We start from the raw sequence: 21,711 nt of genomic DNA, 5'->3' as shown, positions 1-21,711 counted from the left end.
GGGGAGGGGAGGGAAGAGAATGCCTGAAATACTAAAAAAAGTAAGGGCACATCACTCTTAGATGCTCACGTTGGTTCCCAAATCTTGCCGCCCCTTTCCCCATGTGCTGCTTTGTCCTTCCTTTAAGTCTGGAGACTCTCATCCTACTTGGCTCTGCTCCAGACCCTGTGGCTTTGTCCCTAGCTGGTTGGTAGAGGCCCTTGGCCTCCTCCTTCCCTCTCAACCCCGAGGCTGGGGCTAGACCCAAGTTGACATTAAAATCAAATATAGAGCCCAGGAGATTCCAGAGAAAGAAACACCAGCAATTGCTTCTCCCTGCCCTGAACCACATCAACTACATATTTGCAACTGAGATGAAGAAAGATGGAAAACCAGCAGTGTTACAAACATGCATCATGGTTTACCTTGTGACACCACAGTTCTTTTGTGCAATCCATGACTCCTACTGACAGAAACTTGGGCCTACATTTTCTCTTTATGGGCCCCTCCTAGACTTTTAAATTTGAATTGCTATGCCCAGGTAACTAACTTATGTCAAAGGAATATCAAGATACTCAAGACCTAGTATCAATAAGACTTGACTTTCCCATCATTCACAATGAGTTTGTGCAGATGCAAAAAATTCCTCTTACCATCTCAAACAGCAAGAGGAATTGATGAACGGACTCCTGAAATTGTATTCTAGAGGCCTTAGAGCTTTTCCAAAACTTACAGCTTCAGAGTGCTCTATGATGAACCACACTAAAATGACATGGTTCAATACTAGCAGTTGAATCGTCTCCAAGTAAATTGTCTTTTTTACTGCAAAGCCAGTGAACCTGACTGCTGACATCATGACTTTTTCTGAAATAATTCAGCCCAACCAAGATTTCTAGGGTCCCCATTTCTACCCCGTGGCCCAATCTATTGTATGGCTCTCATGGAAACTTTCACCTCTAGTAAGTAAGAAAACTGCGCTTCAAGAGAAGGACTGGATCATTTCCCCTTCAGAACCTCAGAGGGCCTCACAGACGGCGAGGAAGGTCTACCTTAATGGCCAGGTCGCAGTGCTCGCTGGCCGTGGTGAGCTGCTCAATGTGCCTGTCTACCTCGGCCACGGAGAGGCTACAGCTGCTCTTCTTTCTGCCGCAGACGACATTCTCCAGCCCCGTCAGCACCCTCTGCAGTTCTGAGTTCAGGTCACTGCAGTTGTCTGTGAGTGAATGAAGACAAAATGTGTCACACAGGGCAACAAATGCTCTCTGTTTTGCTTACCATGAGGGACCCATTCAGGTAATGGGACAGCAATGGAGCTTGACATTTCAAAGCTCATGCCAGCCTGCCTAACCTCACAGGCACTGCCTCTGAGGCTTGGAGCCAGTGCAACGCTCTTTTTATTAAGCAGTTCCAGATGATGGTCATTTTCTGAATTCTCTTATCTTTCACTCAAAGCAGCCACATCTTGAGTTTCTTTAGTAAGAACAAAGAAACGCCCAGAAGAGGCTGTTGGCACTTCCAGAGGCTCTGGTCAACCTGTCTGCTCAGTCATTCAGACAAGCACTAACTGCAGAAAGATCCCGTAACTTTACTAAATGTAACAAAAAGTCTCAGAATGAGCAGAGATGCTAGGTATTTTGAAAAATAGAAACTGTGTAAGAGATAGTCCTCGCCCTCAATGAGCCTAAAACCAAGACTTTTCCATGACAGAACCAATCAATATGCTCCACCGCTGCAATTTAATCCATGTTCTTTCATCGGGGGAAAAATAAACTGTTCTAACAAATTCCTTATTGTTTTCCAATAAGGCAACCACTTCTAATCATTTGATTTTGACTTAAAAACTTGGGTTGCTTTGAACTGCTGGACATCCAGGGCCTGGTCAGAGAAGTAAAAAAATAATTATAATGTGACCCAGATGTATCTCAGAAGACAATTTTGTTGTGAAAAAACCTCCCCTTAAAGTCAAATACAAATTTTGTAACCAGCTATTCTGGATTCTGTCTATCGTCATGCTATTCAATTATTGTCGCAGGGCAGATGCTGACTGATTATATGTAATCTTTCAGAGTATATTCTTCCCCCACATCCAGCCTGACCCTGCATGAAAGTTGCTCGGTGTCTTCCATTTTCTTCTTCTCTGCTGCATGCTTCTCACCACAGGTTCCATGGACTAAAATGGTCGACTGCTTTTGGGACTTACCTTTGGAAGGCTTCAAGAAAACTCTTGGCACAACAGGAACAGGACTTCTCAGAATGTTTTAGTCAACCTCATCTGGTTGCCTCTATCTGTAAATTACCTAAATCTAGAGAGATCAGCCTAAGGCTTTCACTCCAACCAGTACACACAACTACTCCACCTACTTCTCAAACCTGTTCCTCCCTGATCTCTCCCATTTCCATGAATAGCACACCTCTATCCACCCAGTTACTCAGGTGAGCTCTGAGGAACCTTCCATGCCTTTGCCTGACATACTAAATCCAATTCATCTTGTGACCACAACCTTCAAAACTCATCCTCAAACTGACCTCTTATTACCATCTCTACTGACACGATCCTGCTTTAAGCCATCATCATCTCTCAACTGAACCACTGTAACAATCTCCTACCTCCACTCTCCATGCGGTCACCAAAGTTAGCCTCCTAAAAGCGCAGATCAGAACAAGTTATTGTGCTAGCTCAAACTGTCCCATCATCATTCATGTAAAGTCCCAACTCCTTACCAGAGTCTGTAAAACTCTGCATGATCAAGACTGATGTGCTCAGTTCAGGCTGCACCATGTCCCTGGGGAGCTTTTATAAACTACAGATGCCCAGGCCCCACCCCAAACCAATCACAATCTCTGGGGGTGTGGCTTGCACAATGGCAACTTTAGGTTCCTCACTCTGGCTGCACTACCGTGCTGTGCAGTCACAGTGAGAACTACTGATCTGATCTTGCCTCACCCGACCACCTTCCCCTGTTCACTATGCTCCATTCACACTTCTTTCTTCCCCTGGAATATGCCAAACTCCTGTCTGCTCCACGGGTTCCTTTTCCTTTGCTGTTTCCTTTGTCTAGGCTGATTTTTTAAAATTTTAATTAAAAAAAAAACCCTCCTTTTTAGAGACAGGGTCTTGCTCTGTTGCACAGGCTGGAGTGCAGGGGTACAATCCTAGCTCGCTAAAGCTTTAAACTCTTGGGCTCAACCTATCCTCCCAACTCGGCCTCCCAAGTAGCTGGGACTACAGGTACACATCACCACAACCAGCTCGTGTTTTTATTTTTGTGCAGAGACAGGGTCTATGTTGCCCAAAGTGGTCTCAAACTTTTGGCCTTAAGCGATCCTCCTGCCACAGGCTTCCAAAGTCCTGAGATTATAGGCATGAGCCACCATGCCTGGCCAACCAAATTTCTACATATTGTTCAGCTCTCAGCTCAAATGCTACCTCCCAACAAGCTCTTCCCTATCTAAAGCATGGAGTTTCACTTCCTCCCATGCCTAGCCCCTATCTTCTTATCCTGTTTTTTTCATGGCAATGATCGCTATCTGATTTGACTTATGTGTTTGTTTTCTCTCCTCTACTAAAACATAAGCTCCAGGAAAGAAGGGACTTTGATCTTCCGCACCATTGTATCTCCAACATAGAATAGGGTAGGCAGTCAAATATTATTTTTTAAATGAGCAAAGAGAAACACATCACCATTTATTTAATAAACAGGAAGGCTATAAACAGACTCTATAGCAGTATGTTTTTCTTTTTCTTTTTATCTTTTTTTTTTTTTGAGATGGAGTCTCGCTCTCTCTCCCAGGCTGGAGTGCAGTGGTGCAATCTCAGCTCACTGCAAGCTCTGCCTCCCGGGTTCAAGCGATTCTCCTATCTCAGCCTCCCGAGTAGCTTGGAATACAGGTGTGTGCCACCACACCTAGCTAATTTTTATATTTTTAGTACAGATGGGGTTTCACCATGTTGGCCAGACTAGTCTCGAACTCCTGACCTCAATGCTTTTTGTTCCTTGTTATGGACCTGGACCTGAGCTTCTGACAACTAGGATGCTCATCACTGCAGAGGCCCTCTGGAGATGGAGGCAGGTGGACACCACCCACTGGAGGCAAAGGACCCAGGTGAGGAGCAGAACTCCTCAGAGAACACACCAAGCAGCCTCTGAATGACCTGTACCCTCTGGGGCAGGTCTCCTGGTATCCCGAGCTGGTGTGAATACGCTCTCCTGAGTTACGTGCATTAAGTGCTCATGAGCGAGATGCTCATGACATATTCAGACATTCTGTGCTGATTTCCCTAACACAGGTCCACCTGATGCCAGAATCACACGGGCAATGTCTGCTGAGGGGCTCTCACAGCAGGGCCGGAGGGTGCCAACAGGCTGCTTATTGAGGGTGCTGGGTTACAGGGAGCAGGAAGAGGGCCTAGGCATGTGACCAGTATTTCTCTCTCATACTTAAATTGGGCAGTTGCCAAGCCCTGACTCAGGCCAGAAGCAGAGTGCAAATATGGGTAAGAGATTAACCTTAACCGTGAGAGGCTCCCAGATTTATAAGGCCACTGCCCCACCTCTGCTGCCCACCACTACTGTAAGGAAAGTAACCATAGAGGCCAGGCGCAGTGGCTCACTCCTGTCATCCCAGTACTTTGGGAGGCCAAGGTGGGTGGATCACCTGAGATCAGAAGTTCAAGACTGGCCTGGCCAATATTGTGAAATCCCATCTCTACTAAAAATACAAAAATTAGCCAGGTGTGGTAGCACACACCTGTAATCCCAGCTACTGGGAAGGTTGAGGCAGGACAATCGCTTGAACCCAAAGGAGGTGGAGTTTACAGTGAGCTGAGATTGTACTCCAGCCTGGGCAACAGAGCAAGACGCAACACTGTATCTCAAAAAAAGAGAGGGGAGGGGAGAAGAAGAAAAGTGGCCAGGTGTGGTGGCTCATGCCTGTAATCCCAGCACTTTAGGAGGCCAAGGCAGGCAGATCACGAGGTCAGGAGTTCGAGACCAGCCTGACCAACATGGTGAAACCCTGTCTCTACTAAAAATACAAACATTAGCAGAGCACAGTGGTGCACGCCTGTAATCCCAGCTACTCAGGAGGCTGAGGCAGGAGAATTGCTTGAATCCGGGAGGTGGAGGTTGCAGTGAACTGAGATCGAGCCATTGCACTCCAGCTTGGGTGACAGAGGGAGACTCTGTCTTTAAAAAAAAAAAAAAGAAAGAAAGAAAGAAAGGGAAGTAACCATAGGTAACACAGTGCAGACACAAGACAGAGAGTTGGCAAGATGTGAGGTCATTTATGTTGATGCACAGACTCTGAAGAGTATCTGCCCTTCAGATCAAGGAGGGCTACACATGCTTTCTTTGGTCACAGGAAGCTGAATGTATAAAAACACAGGTGGGGTGATGAACCCCACGAACTCCAGTGTGTGCGGCAGAGCTCTGCACTGTGGTTTCACACAGGCCCGTCAGTGACCAGTTAGCACTTGGCTGTCCATTGCTGTTTTTCCCTGTTTGGAGCCTCATGGGAGGATGAGGAGACTGGGCTGCCTGGAGCAGGTATTCTGTGTCCGCTGTCAAGGTACTACCTCAAGGTACCAAGCACTCCCCACCACTCATCCCCAGCATCCACACGGCTCCAGACAGAACTGTCTTTCAGAGTCTGTGGCATAAGGTGCCACAACAGGTCCTAAGTATGGGAGCAGAGTTGCTGAATCATATGGTAATTCTATGTTTAACAAAAACAATGAAAAGCAGTGACTCAAATAATTGTACCCCAACGTTCATAGCGGCATTATTCACAGTAGCCAAAAGGTGGAAGTAGCCCAGGGGTACACTGACAGATGAAGGAACAAAATGTGGTCTCTCGATACAGCGTAATGTTATTCAGCCTTAAAAAAGAAATAAAATTATTTCACATGCCACAACATGAACCTTGAAAACATTATACTAATTAGAATAAATCAGACACAGCATGACAAATATTTCCACTAATACGAGGTATCTAGAAGAGGCAACTGTGGAGATAGGAGATAAAGTTTACCAGGGGTGGGGGTGATGCAAGAATAGGGAGTTATTGCTTAATGGGTACAGAGTTTATGATGACATGAAGATGTCCTGGAAATGGGTGGTGGTGCTGGTCACATTAACTCTGTGAATGCCACAGAACTGTACACTTAGAAATGATTACCATGGTAAATTTCATGTTTATGTTGCCACAATAAATATAATAAATGTATTTCAGTGAGTAAAATGAGGAGATATAAGCAAATAGGCATATATGAAACGGAAAACAGTAACCTTCAGGAATGGCAGTACATTCAGAAAAGATTTGAGGTATTATAATTTAATTAAAAAAATTTTTTTTCCCCTGGGGGTTGGAGAGCAGGAGAAGGAAGAAAGAGATATGGGAAGTCTAAGGACAAGGGGGAGTAATGTACTCTTTAGAAAAACTCTGGCCCCCACTGCCACGTAACTCCACGAAGGGTAGCTGAGGAAGGCCCACTGGTTTTCTCCCTCAGCCTCGCTGTAGTTTATTTTTTTATTTTAAAAATTATTTTTATTATTATTTTTCCAGAGACAGGGTCTCATTACATTGCCCAGGCTAGTATCGAACTCCTGGGCTTCAATCCTCCCACCTCAGCTTCCCAAGTGGCTGGGATTACAGGCGTGAGCCACCTGTGCTGTGCTTTATACATCAAAGGAAACTGCTACCATGTCCAGGAGACAGAGAGGAGGCCTTTGGTAGCAAATACACATTCCTTTAAGTGTATTTGTACTGTGCCTCTTTCCAAAGAATTTGAGGTTGCTTATCACAAGCAGCCACAATTAAGGGGAAAACATGGTGACTGGATCAGGGAAAGGCTGCGAGCAAACGGAGGCTGACCCAGCTGAGGGCTGACCCCTCCAGCTAGGCTTGAGCTTCCTGGCAGCCTGAGCAAATATGAATTATCTCCTAACAGAAAGGAGGAAGCATTCTGGTTTCATGAGGGAGGCAAGGTGTTTTTGGCAACAGAGACTAGAAGGATTTGGGTACACGGTATTTCACACGTGGTGTGAAGTGATGTGATGCCAGTCTCCTTAGCCAGTTTCACACATATGCAGATTTCATATGGTTTCTTCTTATGCTAACCTTCAGTTAAAATTAAAGTTGCAGACCATTTAAAGTACAAGGTAAAGGGAACTCTGGGGAGCGCCAGGTTCACATAATCTTGGCACTCAGTCTTCAAAGTTGTCTGATAAGACTGAACAGGACCCAGAAGACTGGATGGAACGGACCTCTCCCTTTGTCCAGCAGGTGCAAACCAGTCATCCGCAGCCAAAGATGTGCTTGCATACGGGGTGGGATTACGGTGTCTGGCATGGCCTTTTTAAAATTTTTAAAACAGTTTTTGTTAATTGTCAACATTTTAAAAATTGCTAAAATGTATGGCTATTCTTGTAAAATGAGAAGAGCTGACAATGCTGGGCCCAGCTTCTCAACCACAGCCATCTGCGGAGGGGCCAGCCGCAGACCCCGGGACTCAGCACGCCCAACCCACGGTGCTCCTCCGCTCTGCCCGCCTCCACCCGAGTCAGTGGCTCCTCCTGCCCTTTTCCTCTTTTCTAAATGCAGTTTTCCTCAGCTGGCCTCCTGATAAGAGCTCAAGAATACACAGCTCAGGTTCTATTTTTCTAATGAGAACTAGAGCCTTAGGTTTTTATGCTGCTGTTTGGGGAAAGACCCATATACGGGGTCCTCAAATGACATTTTGTTCAACATCGTCTCATTATAACATAGATGAGGAGGGAAACACGGATTCCCAGCTGGGGCCACTGTCTTGTGTGAAGGTTGCACATTGTCCCCCCCCCCCATGGCTGTGTGGCTTATCTTTGGGTATTCCAGTTTCCCCTACACCCCAAAGCTCAGCACGTTCGGTTCACTGGTGTGTCTAAATAGTCCCAGAGAGACAGAGACAGAGACAGAGACAGAGACAGAGAGACAGAGAGACAGAGAGAACGAACGTGTGTGTCCTGCGATGGGATGGCACCTGGCCAGGGTGGGTTCCCATCCAGTACCCTGAGCTCCTGGGATAGGCCTCAGCTACCTGCGACGCTGACCTGGAATAAGGGGTTAAATAATTATCTCCCTTGTTTTTATTAATCTGCCCTGAATGTACATAGAGCTCAAGTTTATTCCCACGTTTAATATTAGAAGTGTTTTGGGTTTCTATTTAGAAATTCACTTATGTTTCTGTGACCACAAATACACTACAGGAAGTTAACTCTTGATTATATCAATTAACCATAAATCTGGTATCGTTACACGTCATTTCATTTAAAGTTGCATTTTCCAGGAACCTATCAATGACACTGAGGACTTACTATACTTTGGAAATCTGGAAAGGAGGTAAGAGGACATTCATGGCCATGAAAACTAAGAACGCTAATGAGCCTTCTTGCTTAAACACACACCAGTGGGCAAAGCTGGTTTTCTTCTTTCTCACTTAGGATCAGCTATGCCTATGACCAGAGTTGACACCATTAACTATGGCAGAGTTGGTTCATTTTGAATCAGGTGTTGAAAGTTGCTTTTTTAAACAAACAAGCCCTGTAAAAATCCTAACTCAAATAAAAGTGCAGCTCCAACAATGAGATGTTACAAACACCCCCCGGTCCACCTGATTCCAACCAAGCAGTCCCCTCTTTACCAGAATGACTTTGCTCCAAAGCATAGTTCCAGCTTCCAAAAGCACATGTTCCTGGGGATCGGTACTTGCTCCACACTAGTGGTTAGGTATCTGCCTAGTTTGGAAGCCTTCCATGGTGCGTCTTGATTAAGCTTTGCCTTTGATACGGCTTGGGTTTGTGCCCTTGCCCAAAAACCATCCTGAATTATAATCGCCAGTGTTGGAGGAGGTGCTTGTTGGGAGGTTACTGGATCATGGAGGCAGACTTCTCCCTTGTTGTTCTTGTGATAGTGAGTTCTCACGAGACCTGGTTGTTTAAAAGTGTGTAGCACCTCCCCTTTCTCTCTTTTTCCTCCTTCTCTGGCCATGTCAGATGTGCTTGCTTCCCCTTCACCTTCTGCCATAATTTTAAGTTTCCTGAGGCCTCCCCAGTCATGCTTCCTGTACAGCCTGTGGAACTGTGAATCAATTAAACCTCTTTTCTTTATAAATTACCCAACCTCAGGTAGTTCTTTATAGCAGTGTGAAAATGGACTAATACAGCCTTGAAATCTGATTTTCCAGGAAGCCTTCCCAGTCCTTTGGCACTCAGTCCTAAAAGCTGATGATTTCATTCATTCAACAGTGTGTTCCCAGAGACTCGCAGTGCTGGGCATGGAACGTGTGCTCTACCGACACTGGATGAGATGAACATGTAAAATAAATGGAAGACTTTTTATAAGCCAACTTTTTAAAGTCCCAAGTTTTTGTTAATTCACTTGTTAATCAAGTATCATCAAATTTAAAACATATCAAATGACATTATCACAGCCTGCTAATAAGGTAGAAAGTTTTCAATTAAGATCCCCAAGGTAGAAAGCTGTCAGTGAAGTTAGAGACATAAGCCACAGAGAATTTTAACCAGGCTAAGAAGCAGAAGCGTCTGTAGGCCTGCTACGATGTGTGCTGTAGCAGGATTGGCCGTTCACCATATCCTTGCCGCCTCCCGAGGGCCAACGCATACCACCCACCCCTCTTTTCTGACTGGGCACACATCATGCCTGGTAAAGCAATTCAAGGTGGAAGAAAGACCTACAGATTCTTTCAGCATCAACACAGACTTTCTGTAAAGGCAAGATGTTATATTCCAGGGAGGTAACAGTTCAGATCTCGTTGTAGCTCTACAGCTGAAACCAGGAGGGCTGTTGCTTTTTTTTGAGCATTCCTTGGTACTCTGCATACAGCAAGGCCCTCTTTAATTCCACTGAGGAACAAACACAAACCGAAAACAAGTAACATAGAACATTAGAAAACAGAATAGTCATCTTTTAGGGCCAAACACCAAAGAGAAGACTGAAGGTCTGGGAGGAAGGGAGAAAGAGTATCCATACAGGTTACCCCGTGCTTTGTGTCCCAGGTTGCCTCTGTCTACCTAAGACAAGAGGACTTATGAGAACAATGTTGTGGTAGTTTAAAAACTCCTCAATATCACCTGTAATGGACAAACTGACATTAGGACCCTCCTGCTGCAACATGGTAATGAGGACCATAACCCACATACGTTCTTGCAAACAAACAAAAAAGTTAACCTCAAATCTTGTAAGCAAACAATCAGATCATCAGAGTGAAGGGCATTCTAGGATACCACTAACCTGACGTCCTCAAAATGGCAACGTCACGAGAGACAAAACAGCAGGAGGGAGGATCTGTTCTAGATTAAAGGACAGTCAAAAGACATGAAAACTACATATAATGTGTGAGCCTTGACTGGATCTGGGACTAAACAAAAGCAACCAAGGACATTAATGGGATGTCTTCAACTTTCAAATGGCTCAGAAAAAAACGTACACACAAACACAAATGCGAGCAAGAGAGAGAAAAAAATCAAATGTGGCAAAATGTTAACAATTGGATGATTAAGATGAGTGGTTTATGGAGGCTTATTTTACCTTTTCTGTGAGTTTGAAGATCTTTAAAATAAAAAGTTGAGAAAACACATACCTCAACATTCTAGGCAAGAAGGTCTCACATGGTCTGGATATGCTGCGGTGGAGATTTAACACGGAGAGCACAAGATGACCAATTCTCAGTGCAGCCACCGGAACAGGAGAGCTCTCCTGCAGGTGTGCCTTCCGCATCCAAATGATCACCAAGTACACAGGCACAAGTGGACAGGGACAGGAGGCAGAGAAATTCTAGGCAGAAAAGGGCAGGGTCCCTGGCGAAGCCCCACCTTGAAGCCTAGAACCGTGGCCCAAAGTGAGAATATGCAACCTTTTTTCCCCACTGGAAGGCTGCCTTTTCCAAAATCACCCATGGCCCACCCCGCCCCCATCCTATACCCATAAAAACCCTGACCAAACTGGCGGAGAGCAGAGAAGGGAAGAAGAAGAGAAGCAGCTGGATGTCAGAGACTGGTTTGATGTCAGAGAGCAGCAGCTTGACTTCAGAGCAATGGCTTGACACCATTGCTTTGGAGAGGAGTCCGGCTGGGGACAGCCAGAATCCAGGGGAAGATTACCTTCCCGTTCCATCCCCCTTCTAGCTCCCCTTCCTGTGGAGAGCCACTTTTATTGGCAACAAAATCCTCTGTATTCACCCCCCTTCAATTCTTTGTGCGACCTGATTTTTCCTGGATGCCAAACAAGAGCTTGGGAGCCATGGGTGCAGATGCTAAAGGGTGTCACACTGACCCTCTGCCTTCAGTGGTGGAGAGCAACTGCCTCACACGAAAAGGCAGAGGGCTCACTGAGCTGTTTAACACTTGAGCTGCCCACGAACGGCCCTCTGGAGCTTTGGGGGTCACAGGTCTTCCCCCGAGACACTGCTGTGGGGTCATCCCAGAGTTTTGCTCCTGCTGATGCTCAAAAGCACTTGCTCTGGCCCCTGCACCCACTCACCTGCATGCTCCTCCTCCCTCGAGGGGTTGAGAGCTGCAGACTGAGTAAGCGAGGCACCCCTGTCACGAGGCCTGAGAAGGGGTCGAGGAAAATTTCCTCTTTCAAAGTCAGGGTGGGGGGCCTGAGAAGCGCAAGCTGCTACCCCATCCCATTCTGACTATAGATCTCTGTTTCTTTTCTCAAAGCAATCGAGGCTGCATTTTCAGAACTTCTATTTTAGCAAAATCTTACCAGCTGGAGATTTGTTTTCATTTTCACTGTTGTCACTTTGGATTCCTGACACTGTTTCTGTGAATCAACAAACTTGGTCATAAATATGAAGGGATAAGGAAGATAACCTAACATCAACTCCAGGAAGGTGTCCTCCGGGACTGCGAGCCTCTACTGGCCTTGGTGTCCATCTAGGATCCCCCACTCTGCTCTGCCACAGCACCCCCACATAACTCCTAGCCATCTACCTCCAGCCTCAGTGGCAGAAATGTTCTGCAAGTGGTTTCTGCCAGAACTTTTCTGGCAGAAAAGTTCTGTTTCACACATATGTGAAAAAAAGTTCAAATCTACCTATAATCATTTTACTTATTTGACTGCTGATCACCTGAATTGGCACAGCTTTAAAAGAATAATACCCAGTTTTGCAGAGGATGGGAGGAAATCTTTGGGGTAGAGAGGGAACGGCAACTGACAATATACAAGAAAAGACTTATCATTCAATACCTTTGAGAAGTAATCCTGAAGAAACAGAAGTATGTTTAGAGGATAAATTCCAACCCCTCCACTGTGCCTCCATGGCTCTCTATCATTACTGGCCGCAGCCCAACTCTCAGGCCTCATTTCTGCCCACTCTCCCCCAGGCTCACTAACCTCCAGTCCGAATGGCCCTTTCTTATTGCCTGGGTCACCTGCGGCAGCTCCAGATCCCCTCTAGACAGGAGAACCATCAGTGGATCCTCCATTAGCACTCATCCCAGGCCCTGTGGCCCTCATGCTAACAGGAGGGAGAGGATTTCCACGCAGCCCGGAGGAGGGGGAAGATGTGGTTCTGGCATCCAAACATGATCTACAAAATATTTTCTCATAACAGCAATGTTCATGCTGGTGGCTGGGAATGCGGTAACAACCCTAGCAAGGCCCCGAAGTTATTTCCATGACAGATTACATAGGCGTTCTGAGGCTGGTTTCAGCAGCTAACACTCCTTTATTGTAATGCTGGTTTTAAGAAAAATTATGTCATGAACTTCAAATAACCAAAACAAAATCAACCTTAAAAGACACGGTCTGTTTAGAAAATAAACACTGTTTATGTTAATAATAGGAGTTCATGAATCCCAAGAACTGTGGGAGCTCATTTTGAGAAAAGGATGTCGATTAATGCTTTTCCATTCCCATCTTATACCCCAAGTCTCTTCTGGGGACTGAAAAGTTATGGAACAGCAGACTGTGGGGGAAATATTCCAAAGTAACACAAACTGAAGTAGAAAAATGCCCTTTCCGGCTCTCAACCCTGGTTACTCCAAGGAAGATTCTGGAATGACTTTAGGGGGTTCTCCGCAGTCACTTAGCTCTGCTACCATTTGCAGACAGGTCTTATTTGACCAGGCTCAGATCCTTGGGAGAAAACACACAGTCACCCCAGACAGTGCTCCAGTCAATCAGTGTTCAAACTGTTACCTGGTTCTCAGGGATGATCCATATTGTGACCCTCTCCAGAGAAATTAAGTTGCCCAAATAAAGAAAAGAAAAAGGTAACAAAGGGCTTGGCCTGTTATATCAACTAGGTAGAGTACAACTTTCAGTCCGGTCTAACCTTTTCAGTCTGTGGACTAGAGGATCACTGACTATCTAGCCACCTCATTCCTAGCAAAAAGCGAGTATTCTCCAGACAGCCTGCTTTACCTATGTAAACAGTTCTCTCCATGTCTGCAAAAACTGTTTTTGGAAGAGGCAGGGCTGCCTTTCGCTGCCCCGACCCTCTCTCCTCATGGCTGCTTGACGCTTGTAAACACTTTTTCCTGAAGCCATGAAGCCTCATGAGCCAGTAAGCCAGGAAAATCTGGCTTTAGCATCAAACATATTTCACAGTCACAACTGCACCAAAAAGCCAGGTTTCATGTGTAAATTCTTCCTTGGTTGTCCTCCAAAACCTACTCATACAGAGGAAAAATCTAAGTGATCACACCAGAAAGCAAGGTATTCTATGTATAGAACACCTTGGGGTATGAGTAGAGTTCAACCCTAAGGGTATAAACCTCAACCCTTAGGGTATAATGGTTTCATATGTTAACCCTGAGGGTATAATAGTTTGATAGTGCTAAATTCCAGAAAAATAAAAATTTATCACCTGAAATCAGAAGAGATCTCAAAATAACAGAACGCTTTACTGGCTGTGCAAAGGCCCATACAATCAGGGATTTTGTTTTGGAAACAATTGCTCCAGAAAAGCACTGCTGTTGCATTAACAGAGGTGGGAAAATGGTCCGCAGGAAAGGACACCAAACATGCTCTAACATGCACGATGCAATGAGCCTGTGTGCACACATCTGTGCTCTGCTCTACTGCAGTACCCAGAACGATTGGGTCCAAGAGTGTTGTTTCTATTTGAATATGAAGGGCCGCAAAATCTGACTGCAAATGCTTCGCTATTAAGCCAGGTGCTTGTGATCACACAGCTGCTCCCTAATTCCCCCATCAGCCCTAGAGACCTCAAAGGACTGCAGTAAGCAAAGGAAATGAACCACTGGCATGTCTTCCTGTTTAAACCAAGGACTATCAAAGGAAAGCCATCTAGAGAAACACAGGCGACAACCACAAAAGCAACTTCTTGGCTTTGTGGCCTTGGACAAGTGACTTACCCTCTCTAAACTCCATTATCCTAATTTTACAGATGAGGAGCTCTCCGGGGCGTCCTTCCGGGTTGGGGATTAAACATGAGGGATGCATGTAAATGCTTGACACAGGGTAAGTGAGTAAAGCATGTTAGCTGGTACATCCACCCTCTCTTTTAACGGCAAGCCTTTGCCAGATGGAGGACATCAAAATTCTAAGCAATGACTCCTACGTTGGCTTTGTCCACTTAATTACCTTTATTTTCTGAACAACTGTGTGACCAGGTTTGAAAAGAGGGAATTTTTTTTAAAAAAAACATGCAACGTGACAGTGGCTGGCATCTTTCTCCTTTATTTGACTGCTTAGGTAAGTCAAAGCACTTTTTAATTGGATCGTGTATTCCTCCGGGCTTGGAAGACAGTGTCCAGGAACTAGCCTACTGAAGGGGCAGCAGCTGGACTCTGATGGGTGGGGTATGAAGACAAAAGAAAGTGTGTTTTGATGAAGCGAATAGGCTGAACTTAGTCCTATTATCTTTGGAGATCAGCAAATATACTGCAGCAAATTCTGCAGCTCAAGAAAACCTCTGGGTTACTAATGCAGGTTTGCAAATATAGCAACTATAATGAAATGGCTACTTTTAAATGATTTCCTATAATGGTGCTTATATATGGAAGCTTTTTTCCCTGTTGAAGAAATTTAATTGGAAAATGGCAAAGGAATAAGAAGAGGCAGACGGCCAGTTCCGCTGAACAAACACACGACTGCACTGTGTGAGCAGCTTTCATGAACTCCTCCTTGTTGTGCCCAAGTGTTTGTCCTCCTGGGGGATCTGGCAGAGCTGCCCCTGCCCGGTGCACCCTCCTCCTCACAGGCTCCAACCCCACTCAGTCCCCGGATTCCTGCTCGGCTGTGACCTCTGGGAAGCATTCCTCCACGCTCCTCCCCAAGGTCATCACTGGGGCCCCTGCAGGCCTGCTATGGAGTCTTAACTGCACTGTGAGGTCTTCCCTGTGGACCTGTCTGCATCCTCCAAAGAACTGTGAGCTTAGGGATGGGGTTCGTTCACTGCTGCTCAAGTATGTGAGTATCTCCTATGTGTAGGCACTGCTATGCAGATAAATTCGGCAGGTGAGTCCCTGCCTGCGTGGAGCCTGCACTCTGGCATGACAGCCAGATAAAACTTGGTAACACACAAGGAAGAGAGCACAAACAATCCATTCTCAGGGAGTGCTCCATGCTATGAAAGAACATGAAGCCGGGAAAGGGAGGCGAGTGGCTGCAGACGAGTGAGGGATGAGGCATGACTCCAGAGGGGAGGGTGGGGGTCCTTTGCAGAGACAGCTGCTGAGGAAGGAGGGCTGCAGGAGGAAGGAACAGCCAGCACAGAGCCCCGGGCAGGAGAAGCAGCTCAGGCTGGAGAAACAGGAAGCCAGGAGACCAGAGTGGCTGGAGCTGGAAGCAAAACAGGACAAATGGCCAAGGAGGAGGCCAGAAGCAGGGAGCACCCTGTTGGCTGCGTGCTGGGTATCTACAAGTAACTCTAGGCTTGAAGGATTTCAGGGTGGGAGCAAAGTGACCTGACAGCAGATTCTGTCTTTGATCCCCAGTACCTAGCACAGCCCCAAGGGAGTCTGCTGACTAAATGAGAAACAAAGCCTCCATGTGTGGACAGAGGACATGTGTCAACACTGGACAGGGAAGGCCACTCCCCTGCAGGAACTCAGTCTTCTCAGGAAAGAGGCTACCACCAGCTATGACTAACCCATGTGTTTTTAAATGAGGGACAGAATGGAAAGAATAGTTTGGGGAAACGAGGGTGCCATGGCGCAGACAGGCGGACGCTGGCTTCTGTGAGGACCGGTGCTACAGATACCACCTCATGTCAGGAGCTCCGAGGAGTCCCACAGGAAAGACATCCACGTAAGTGGGTTTATCCCTGCACGTCCCAAACTTATTTAATTATGGAACTTTGTTGGAGTGCAGGTCACTCATTAATTCCATAAAATACAATTGGAGAGAAGTGAATAGAGGGATCAGTATAGGTGTGACACTCTACAATGATTAGCAATTCCCAGGCTGTTTCAATCTGTCTGGCTGCCTAAGGCGGAAGACAGAGTCCTGAAGCTCGAGGCCGCCAGGGTTAGAGGTTTATGATGCCTGCATGAAGTCAGGATGTGAGTGTGAACTTAGCTGGTATGCACTCGGCCCATGCATGGTCTGGTTGCAGGGAGTCGTGTGTATTGGGACATAAAGCCCAGGGTCTGGGTTCGGTTTAATTGGGGGAATTGTCTTCACTCCTCATGATACTTCTGCCTGGTTTAAGCTGCTACCAACATATAGCTGTAATGGCTTCGATGCATTTTATTTGGCCTTAGATGCAATCCAGACTACTGATCGCTCCTTCCTTATTAGAGCCTCTTCTGCCGCACTGGCTTCCAGAATACCACTCTCCTCATTTTCTTCCTTCATCTTTGGCTGGCTGACTGGTGAACTGGTTGATTACCTCATTCATTCATTCCCACTACTATCTTTAAACACATGTTATGTGCCAGGCCTTGTGATAATCTCTGAAGATATACTAGGAGATGAAACAAACATGCCTCCGCCTAGTGGAATTTAGTGGGAGAGTCAGTCAAGCAAATAAATACTATTACATAATTTAAAATGTCAATGTGGTAGAGTAAGATACAAATGGGGCAATGACAGAGTCAACAATTATCATATGCAAACACCCTGATGTCTCCCAGCTGCTTTTCTTCAGCCCAGGTCTCTCCTCTTGGTTTTTTTATCTGAACACCTACTGCCTTCTGAAGCATCTCTGCTCAAATACTTCAAGACACTATAAACCCATGGACAAACAGAACACACGATCTCCACCTATCATATAGTTCCTGCCCCAAGCAAAACAAAACTCAAAGCAAAACCACGGAGTCCTATTTCCTATGTGCCCTATTGGTGAGTGGCCCTGTCATCCATCTATTGTGCAAATAAACTCTTATGGGGCATACACACCCTTCCACCTTCAATCGCTTTCCAATCCTTCAGCAAATCTTGCCAGTTTTACATCTTTATTAAATCTCAGCTGCCACCACCCTAATCTGAGCAACAATTTTGCCCATCTAGACTTCTGCAACAGTTTCCAAGCTAGCCCCCCCCAACTCATTCTTCATCTATGGATTCTTTCTCCACACTACAGAGTGACTGATTCAAAACGCAAATCTGATGATCTCATTCTCTTCCCCCACTGTTAAAAAATCTTTCAGTAGCTTCTTGTGGATCTCTGGGTAAAGACCAAACATGGTCTCTGGCATGGCCTGTAAGACTCTGCATGGCCTAGCTCCTGCCTACCTCTCCAGCTCCCCTCTCGTACCTCTGTCCTCTATCCACGATGATCTTCAGTCGCCTCCTTAAATGCATTCCTCTCCCTCATTGGCTGCTGTTCTCTTCCTTGACCTGCCTAGTTCCTACTGATCCTCCAGATCTGAGGTCAAAAGCCTCCTAGAGGAAGCCTTCTGGTGACCCTAGACCGAATCAAATCTCTTGGGATACACTCTCACACTACTGTGCTCCATAATGTTGTAGCACTTACAAGATTTTAGTTCAACTCAAATACGTAATATCTGATTAAAATCCCTCTCCCCAACAAGATTTTAACTTCCAAGAAAAACTCATTATAAAACTCAAGAAAACTGACTCTATGCACTCTTCTTTCTCCTGGTTCTTCTTCCCTCTCTCCCATACATGTAAACATGTCTGTCCTAAGACATGCTGCTCCTCCCTCTTTTGACTCCACACCCTTCGAACCACAGGGATCACCTTAGCCCAGATAACTTCAAAGCCTCTTCCTTAAGCCTCAATCTCTTTCCAAATATCCAGGTAGGCAAGACCAGTGGTTTTGTAACATTTTGACTGCAACCCAGTTAGAACATTCATTTGGCAACTTACTGCCTACAAAGATGCAAGAAACAAATTTCATGAAACAATATTGTCACTTGCTTTCCTATTAGCTTTCATTTAAAAATACTTTTTCATAGGATTACAAGACCCAATAGGTCACACCCTGCAGTTTAAAATACATTGTACCAGATATTTACATATGGATATTTCTCTACAACCTCAAACATAATATGACTATTTCCCAACTCATTTCTCAACAAAACTTCCTTACTAACGAATATATGATCCTTCTCTTAGTCACTGAGGAACAACACATTGGCGTCATTTTGGACTCCTCCTTCTTACCCAACCCAAGTAGTTGTTAAAACCTCTTGGGGTTCTTCCACCGCAATGTGTTGGCCCCCATCCCATCCCTTCCATTCCCACCATCATAGTTCAGATATTACTGTAATTTGGAATGCTGTAATAGTCTTTTAAACTGGTTCCCTACTTCCAGAATTTTCAAATAGAAGTGACTTATGTTTGAATCACAATTGTATCAGAGCAGAAAGCTTTAGCTCCATTTGACCAACAAAGTAATGTGTAAGGGACTGAAATACATGTGACTTTATCCACTCAGTAAACTCCTTGAAAAATTAAATTTTAATTCAGGCTGCCTCACATTTCTAAAATTTCTATGACAATCCAGAAACCAAACTCTGGGTTGGTGGTAACGGCAGGCAGACTCACCCATGTCGGCAGTGACCATGGTAGACTGGTTTTCGGGGATAGAGACAGAGGTCTGGTCTTGGTCCATGCTTCGAGAGTCCTCGTTGACCTCGTGTTGGCTCTGGCTGAGTTCTGATCGCAGTTCTGAGTACTCATCTTCCTCCCTGAGAAAAAAGGAGAGTTGGCCACCACTGACAGAGGATTTAAGACAACCCCCTAGAGAATATGTCTTTTAAGGACAAGAAAAAGACATTCAGAGAGAAAATAGATTTCTCCCCTGGACCACATGGACCAGGATTCCTCCCAGCCCAAATAGATGGTCACATCTATGGTCAACGAGTGAAGCTGAAAGGTTGCTTCTGTGTCCACATAACATACCATGTACCGAATGAGATTCATCTATCAGCTTGCAGAAACTCTTCCCCTCTAAAGATTCCTGAAGAAACAAGATTTCTTCACCTCCTCAAATTCCGAGGGGAAAAAGAACTAAGACTACTAGCACTGAGGCTACTGTTGAACCAAATAACCAAGAGTCTAGCACACAGCAACGGCATGCCCTACCACCTGGAGGGGCCCACAGGGGCTTCCTTCTTGAAAGAGGCTGGAGGTTGGAGATGGGGTTGGAGCTACTGAGAAACCAGCACCTCATCTGTGCAGATCAAACTAGACGTTTTTGAAAGATATATGGATCAGCATGCCCAAGAAAGACGAGGCTAACTTCCCAAAGAAAGGAGGTAGAATTAGGGGGTAGGAAGAGAGGATGCAATGAGGAGAAAACGGAACACCGAATGAGAGAACACCACTCAGTGGCCTATTTCCTTTAATTTGCACTTGCTAACAAGAAGACAACATTTAAACCCCACCGTGTTTTATTTGTATACACACATCTACCTATTCTCAGCCCTTCAGGGGTCCCTCAACCTCTGGTCTCTTCATTGTACTATTAGCAAGCTGAGAAACTTAAAATTGCAATATGTATTTCAGAGCACACGCAGTGTCCCCTTCCCACACTACCACCACCACACATACACTGGACACAGGGATGGAGACAGCAAAATGAACCCTCTTTGAAAGATCTATTTTGCAAGTAAACCTGTAGGGGAAACTGTCAGGGGATTTAACTGGGAGTGGAATGCCCACTTAGGTCTGCTCAGCCTCAAGGGCAGATTGTCTGTGAACAAAGCTAGGAATCGGAGAAATCTCAGCCTGGCATTCATTTTAAGTTGTCAACAACCAGAGAAGAAAGTCTACAGTGTTGGATTCTGGGTGGACCAAGATGATGAGTGGTGATCATTAGGGTTTAGGGAGGCAAGTGGGAGACATATCTATAAATCAGAGAAATGTGAAGAACAGAAATCTTGGTTCTCTCAAGATATCAAATTTCTCCCAGGAAAGGGATTCAGTTGAGCCTGTGTTTTATAAGGTATTGTTAATAAAAGCCACCCAGAAATCTGGAAAAGCTTTATGTAGATTTAAAGCCCCACGACATGCAAAATATGAATTAGAGAGTGGTAAAGACAAAAAAAAAATACAGACTAATGTTCTATGAATAAGTTAATTATTAGACATCTGCAAGCAAAAGTCAACAATAATTAAGTTTAGGAAAGAAAACGATTAAAAAGTACTCTTAAGTGCCTTTTTGGTCTACAGGATGATTGTGCACTGATAGATACATTAGCTCTCCTTTCAGTCAGCACTTAAAATTCTGATTTTAGTTAAGGGGAGATTTTGTGTATGATGAATAAATTACCTTGGTTGCATGGCCAACGTAATCAGCTTTGGCTCAGCCAAGACATTTTTGCAGCCAAGAAAGCAAGTGATAAATGCTACTGCTGTTTCTTTGGTATAAATGGCATTTGTAAAATCTTTAATAGCCACCTTAAACCCTCCTGGCTTGCCAGATTCGAAAACATATAGTTCCTGCCAAATCTCCTGCTTTGTACAGAATTACTTCTAGAGATTACTAGGATGAACTTTATAAAGGAGTGAATTGAGAAGGTGTGGGAAAGGGAAGCTGTTACTGTAGAAACATTCCCTACTGAGGTCAGAGCACAGTCTGAAGGAGAACCACATTACATTAGGCCGTAGGTTTTCCGTGTCACAACATGCAAACTAAAAATTCCTATTCAATGTATTTGAGCACCAAAACAAAGATAGGAACACAAACACTGCACAGATTCTGTCTTCAAGGAGACAAAGATGTTCACAACCCAAGAAGGATGCTGTGGGTGAACACAGGTGGAATATCTGGGGCTGCCAGTGGGGAGTGACCAGAGAAGACCTCCTGGGTGGAGAAGCACTCAAGATGAGTCTCAAGGCAAGTGGATTTCAGTTAGGTCACGAGTGTGGAATAGCACAGGCCAAGGCTCAGAGGAGCTGCAAATGTGCAGAACTTGGAGGGGAGCAAGTGGTTCCCTATGGCTGAAACCAAAACATGGCACAGGATGGAAGCACGAGGATGGAGAAGTACTCAGACTACTTGTTGACTGGGCAGTTTGAGCAAAAGGAAAACATATTGCACCAGAGGATGCAAATAATCAGGGTTAGATGGAAGAAATAAAAATACAATGTGGAAAGTCTAGGAATTCAGGGGAAGGAATAAATGTTGCCCAGATCTTGTGTGGAAACAGATAAAATGAGAAGAAGAGAAATGCATTCCAGCTATGGTAATCATTGTAAGTATTCTAGAACTAAAACGACACATGCCAACAAAGTAATAGTCATTAGAGGTGGAAAGCTACCTTGTGAAAACAGGGAAGATCTTGT

The 21,711-nt window shown here is 45.1% G+C and overlaps 1 protein-coding gene across 2 annotated transcripts in view; it reads right to left on the bottom strand.

Annotated features, from left to right (window-relative positions):
- Nucleotides 1–21,711, bottom strand: part of MCC (MCC regulator of WNT signaling pathway) — a 469,138-nt gene that overhangs the window by 74,886 nt on the left and 372,541 nt on the right. For both annotated transcript variants that reach the window (XM_023197695.2, XM_023197703.1), the window contains 2 exons: nucleotides 18,967–19,109; nucleotides 1,029–1,192 (listed from right to left, as the gene is read on the bottom strand). In XM_023197695.2, the coding sequence (XP_023053463.1) occupies nucleotides 1,029–1,192; nucleotides 18,967–19,109 (307 nt within the window). The remainder of the gene's footprint in view (nucleotides 1–1,028; nucleotides 1,193–18,966; nucleotides 19,110–21,711) is intronic.

The sequence above is a fragment of the Piliocolobus tephrosceles genome, chromosome 4 (genome assembly GCF_002776525.5).
Source record: "Piliocolobus tephrosceles isolate RC106 chromosome 4, ASM277652v3, whole genome shotgun sequence".
Classification (NCBI taxonomy): domain Eukaryota; kingdom Metazoa; phylum Chordata; class Mammalia; order Primates; family Cercopithecidae; genus Piliocolobus; species Piliocolobus tephrosceles.
The sequence above is the reverse complement of the archived record's forward strand: the minus strand, read 5'-3'. Positions and strand labels throughout refer to the sequence as shown.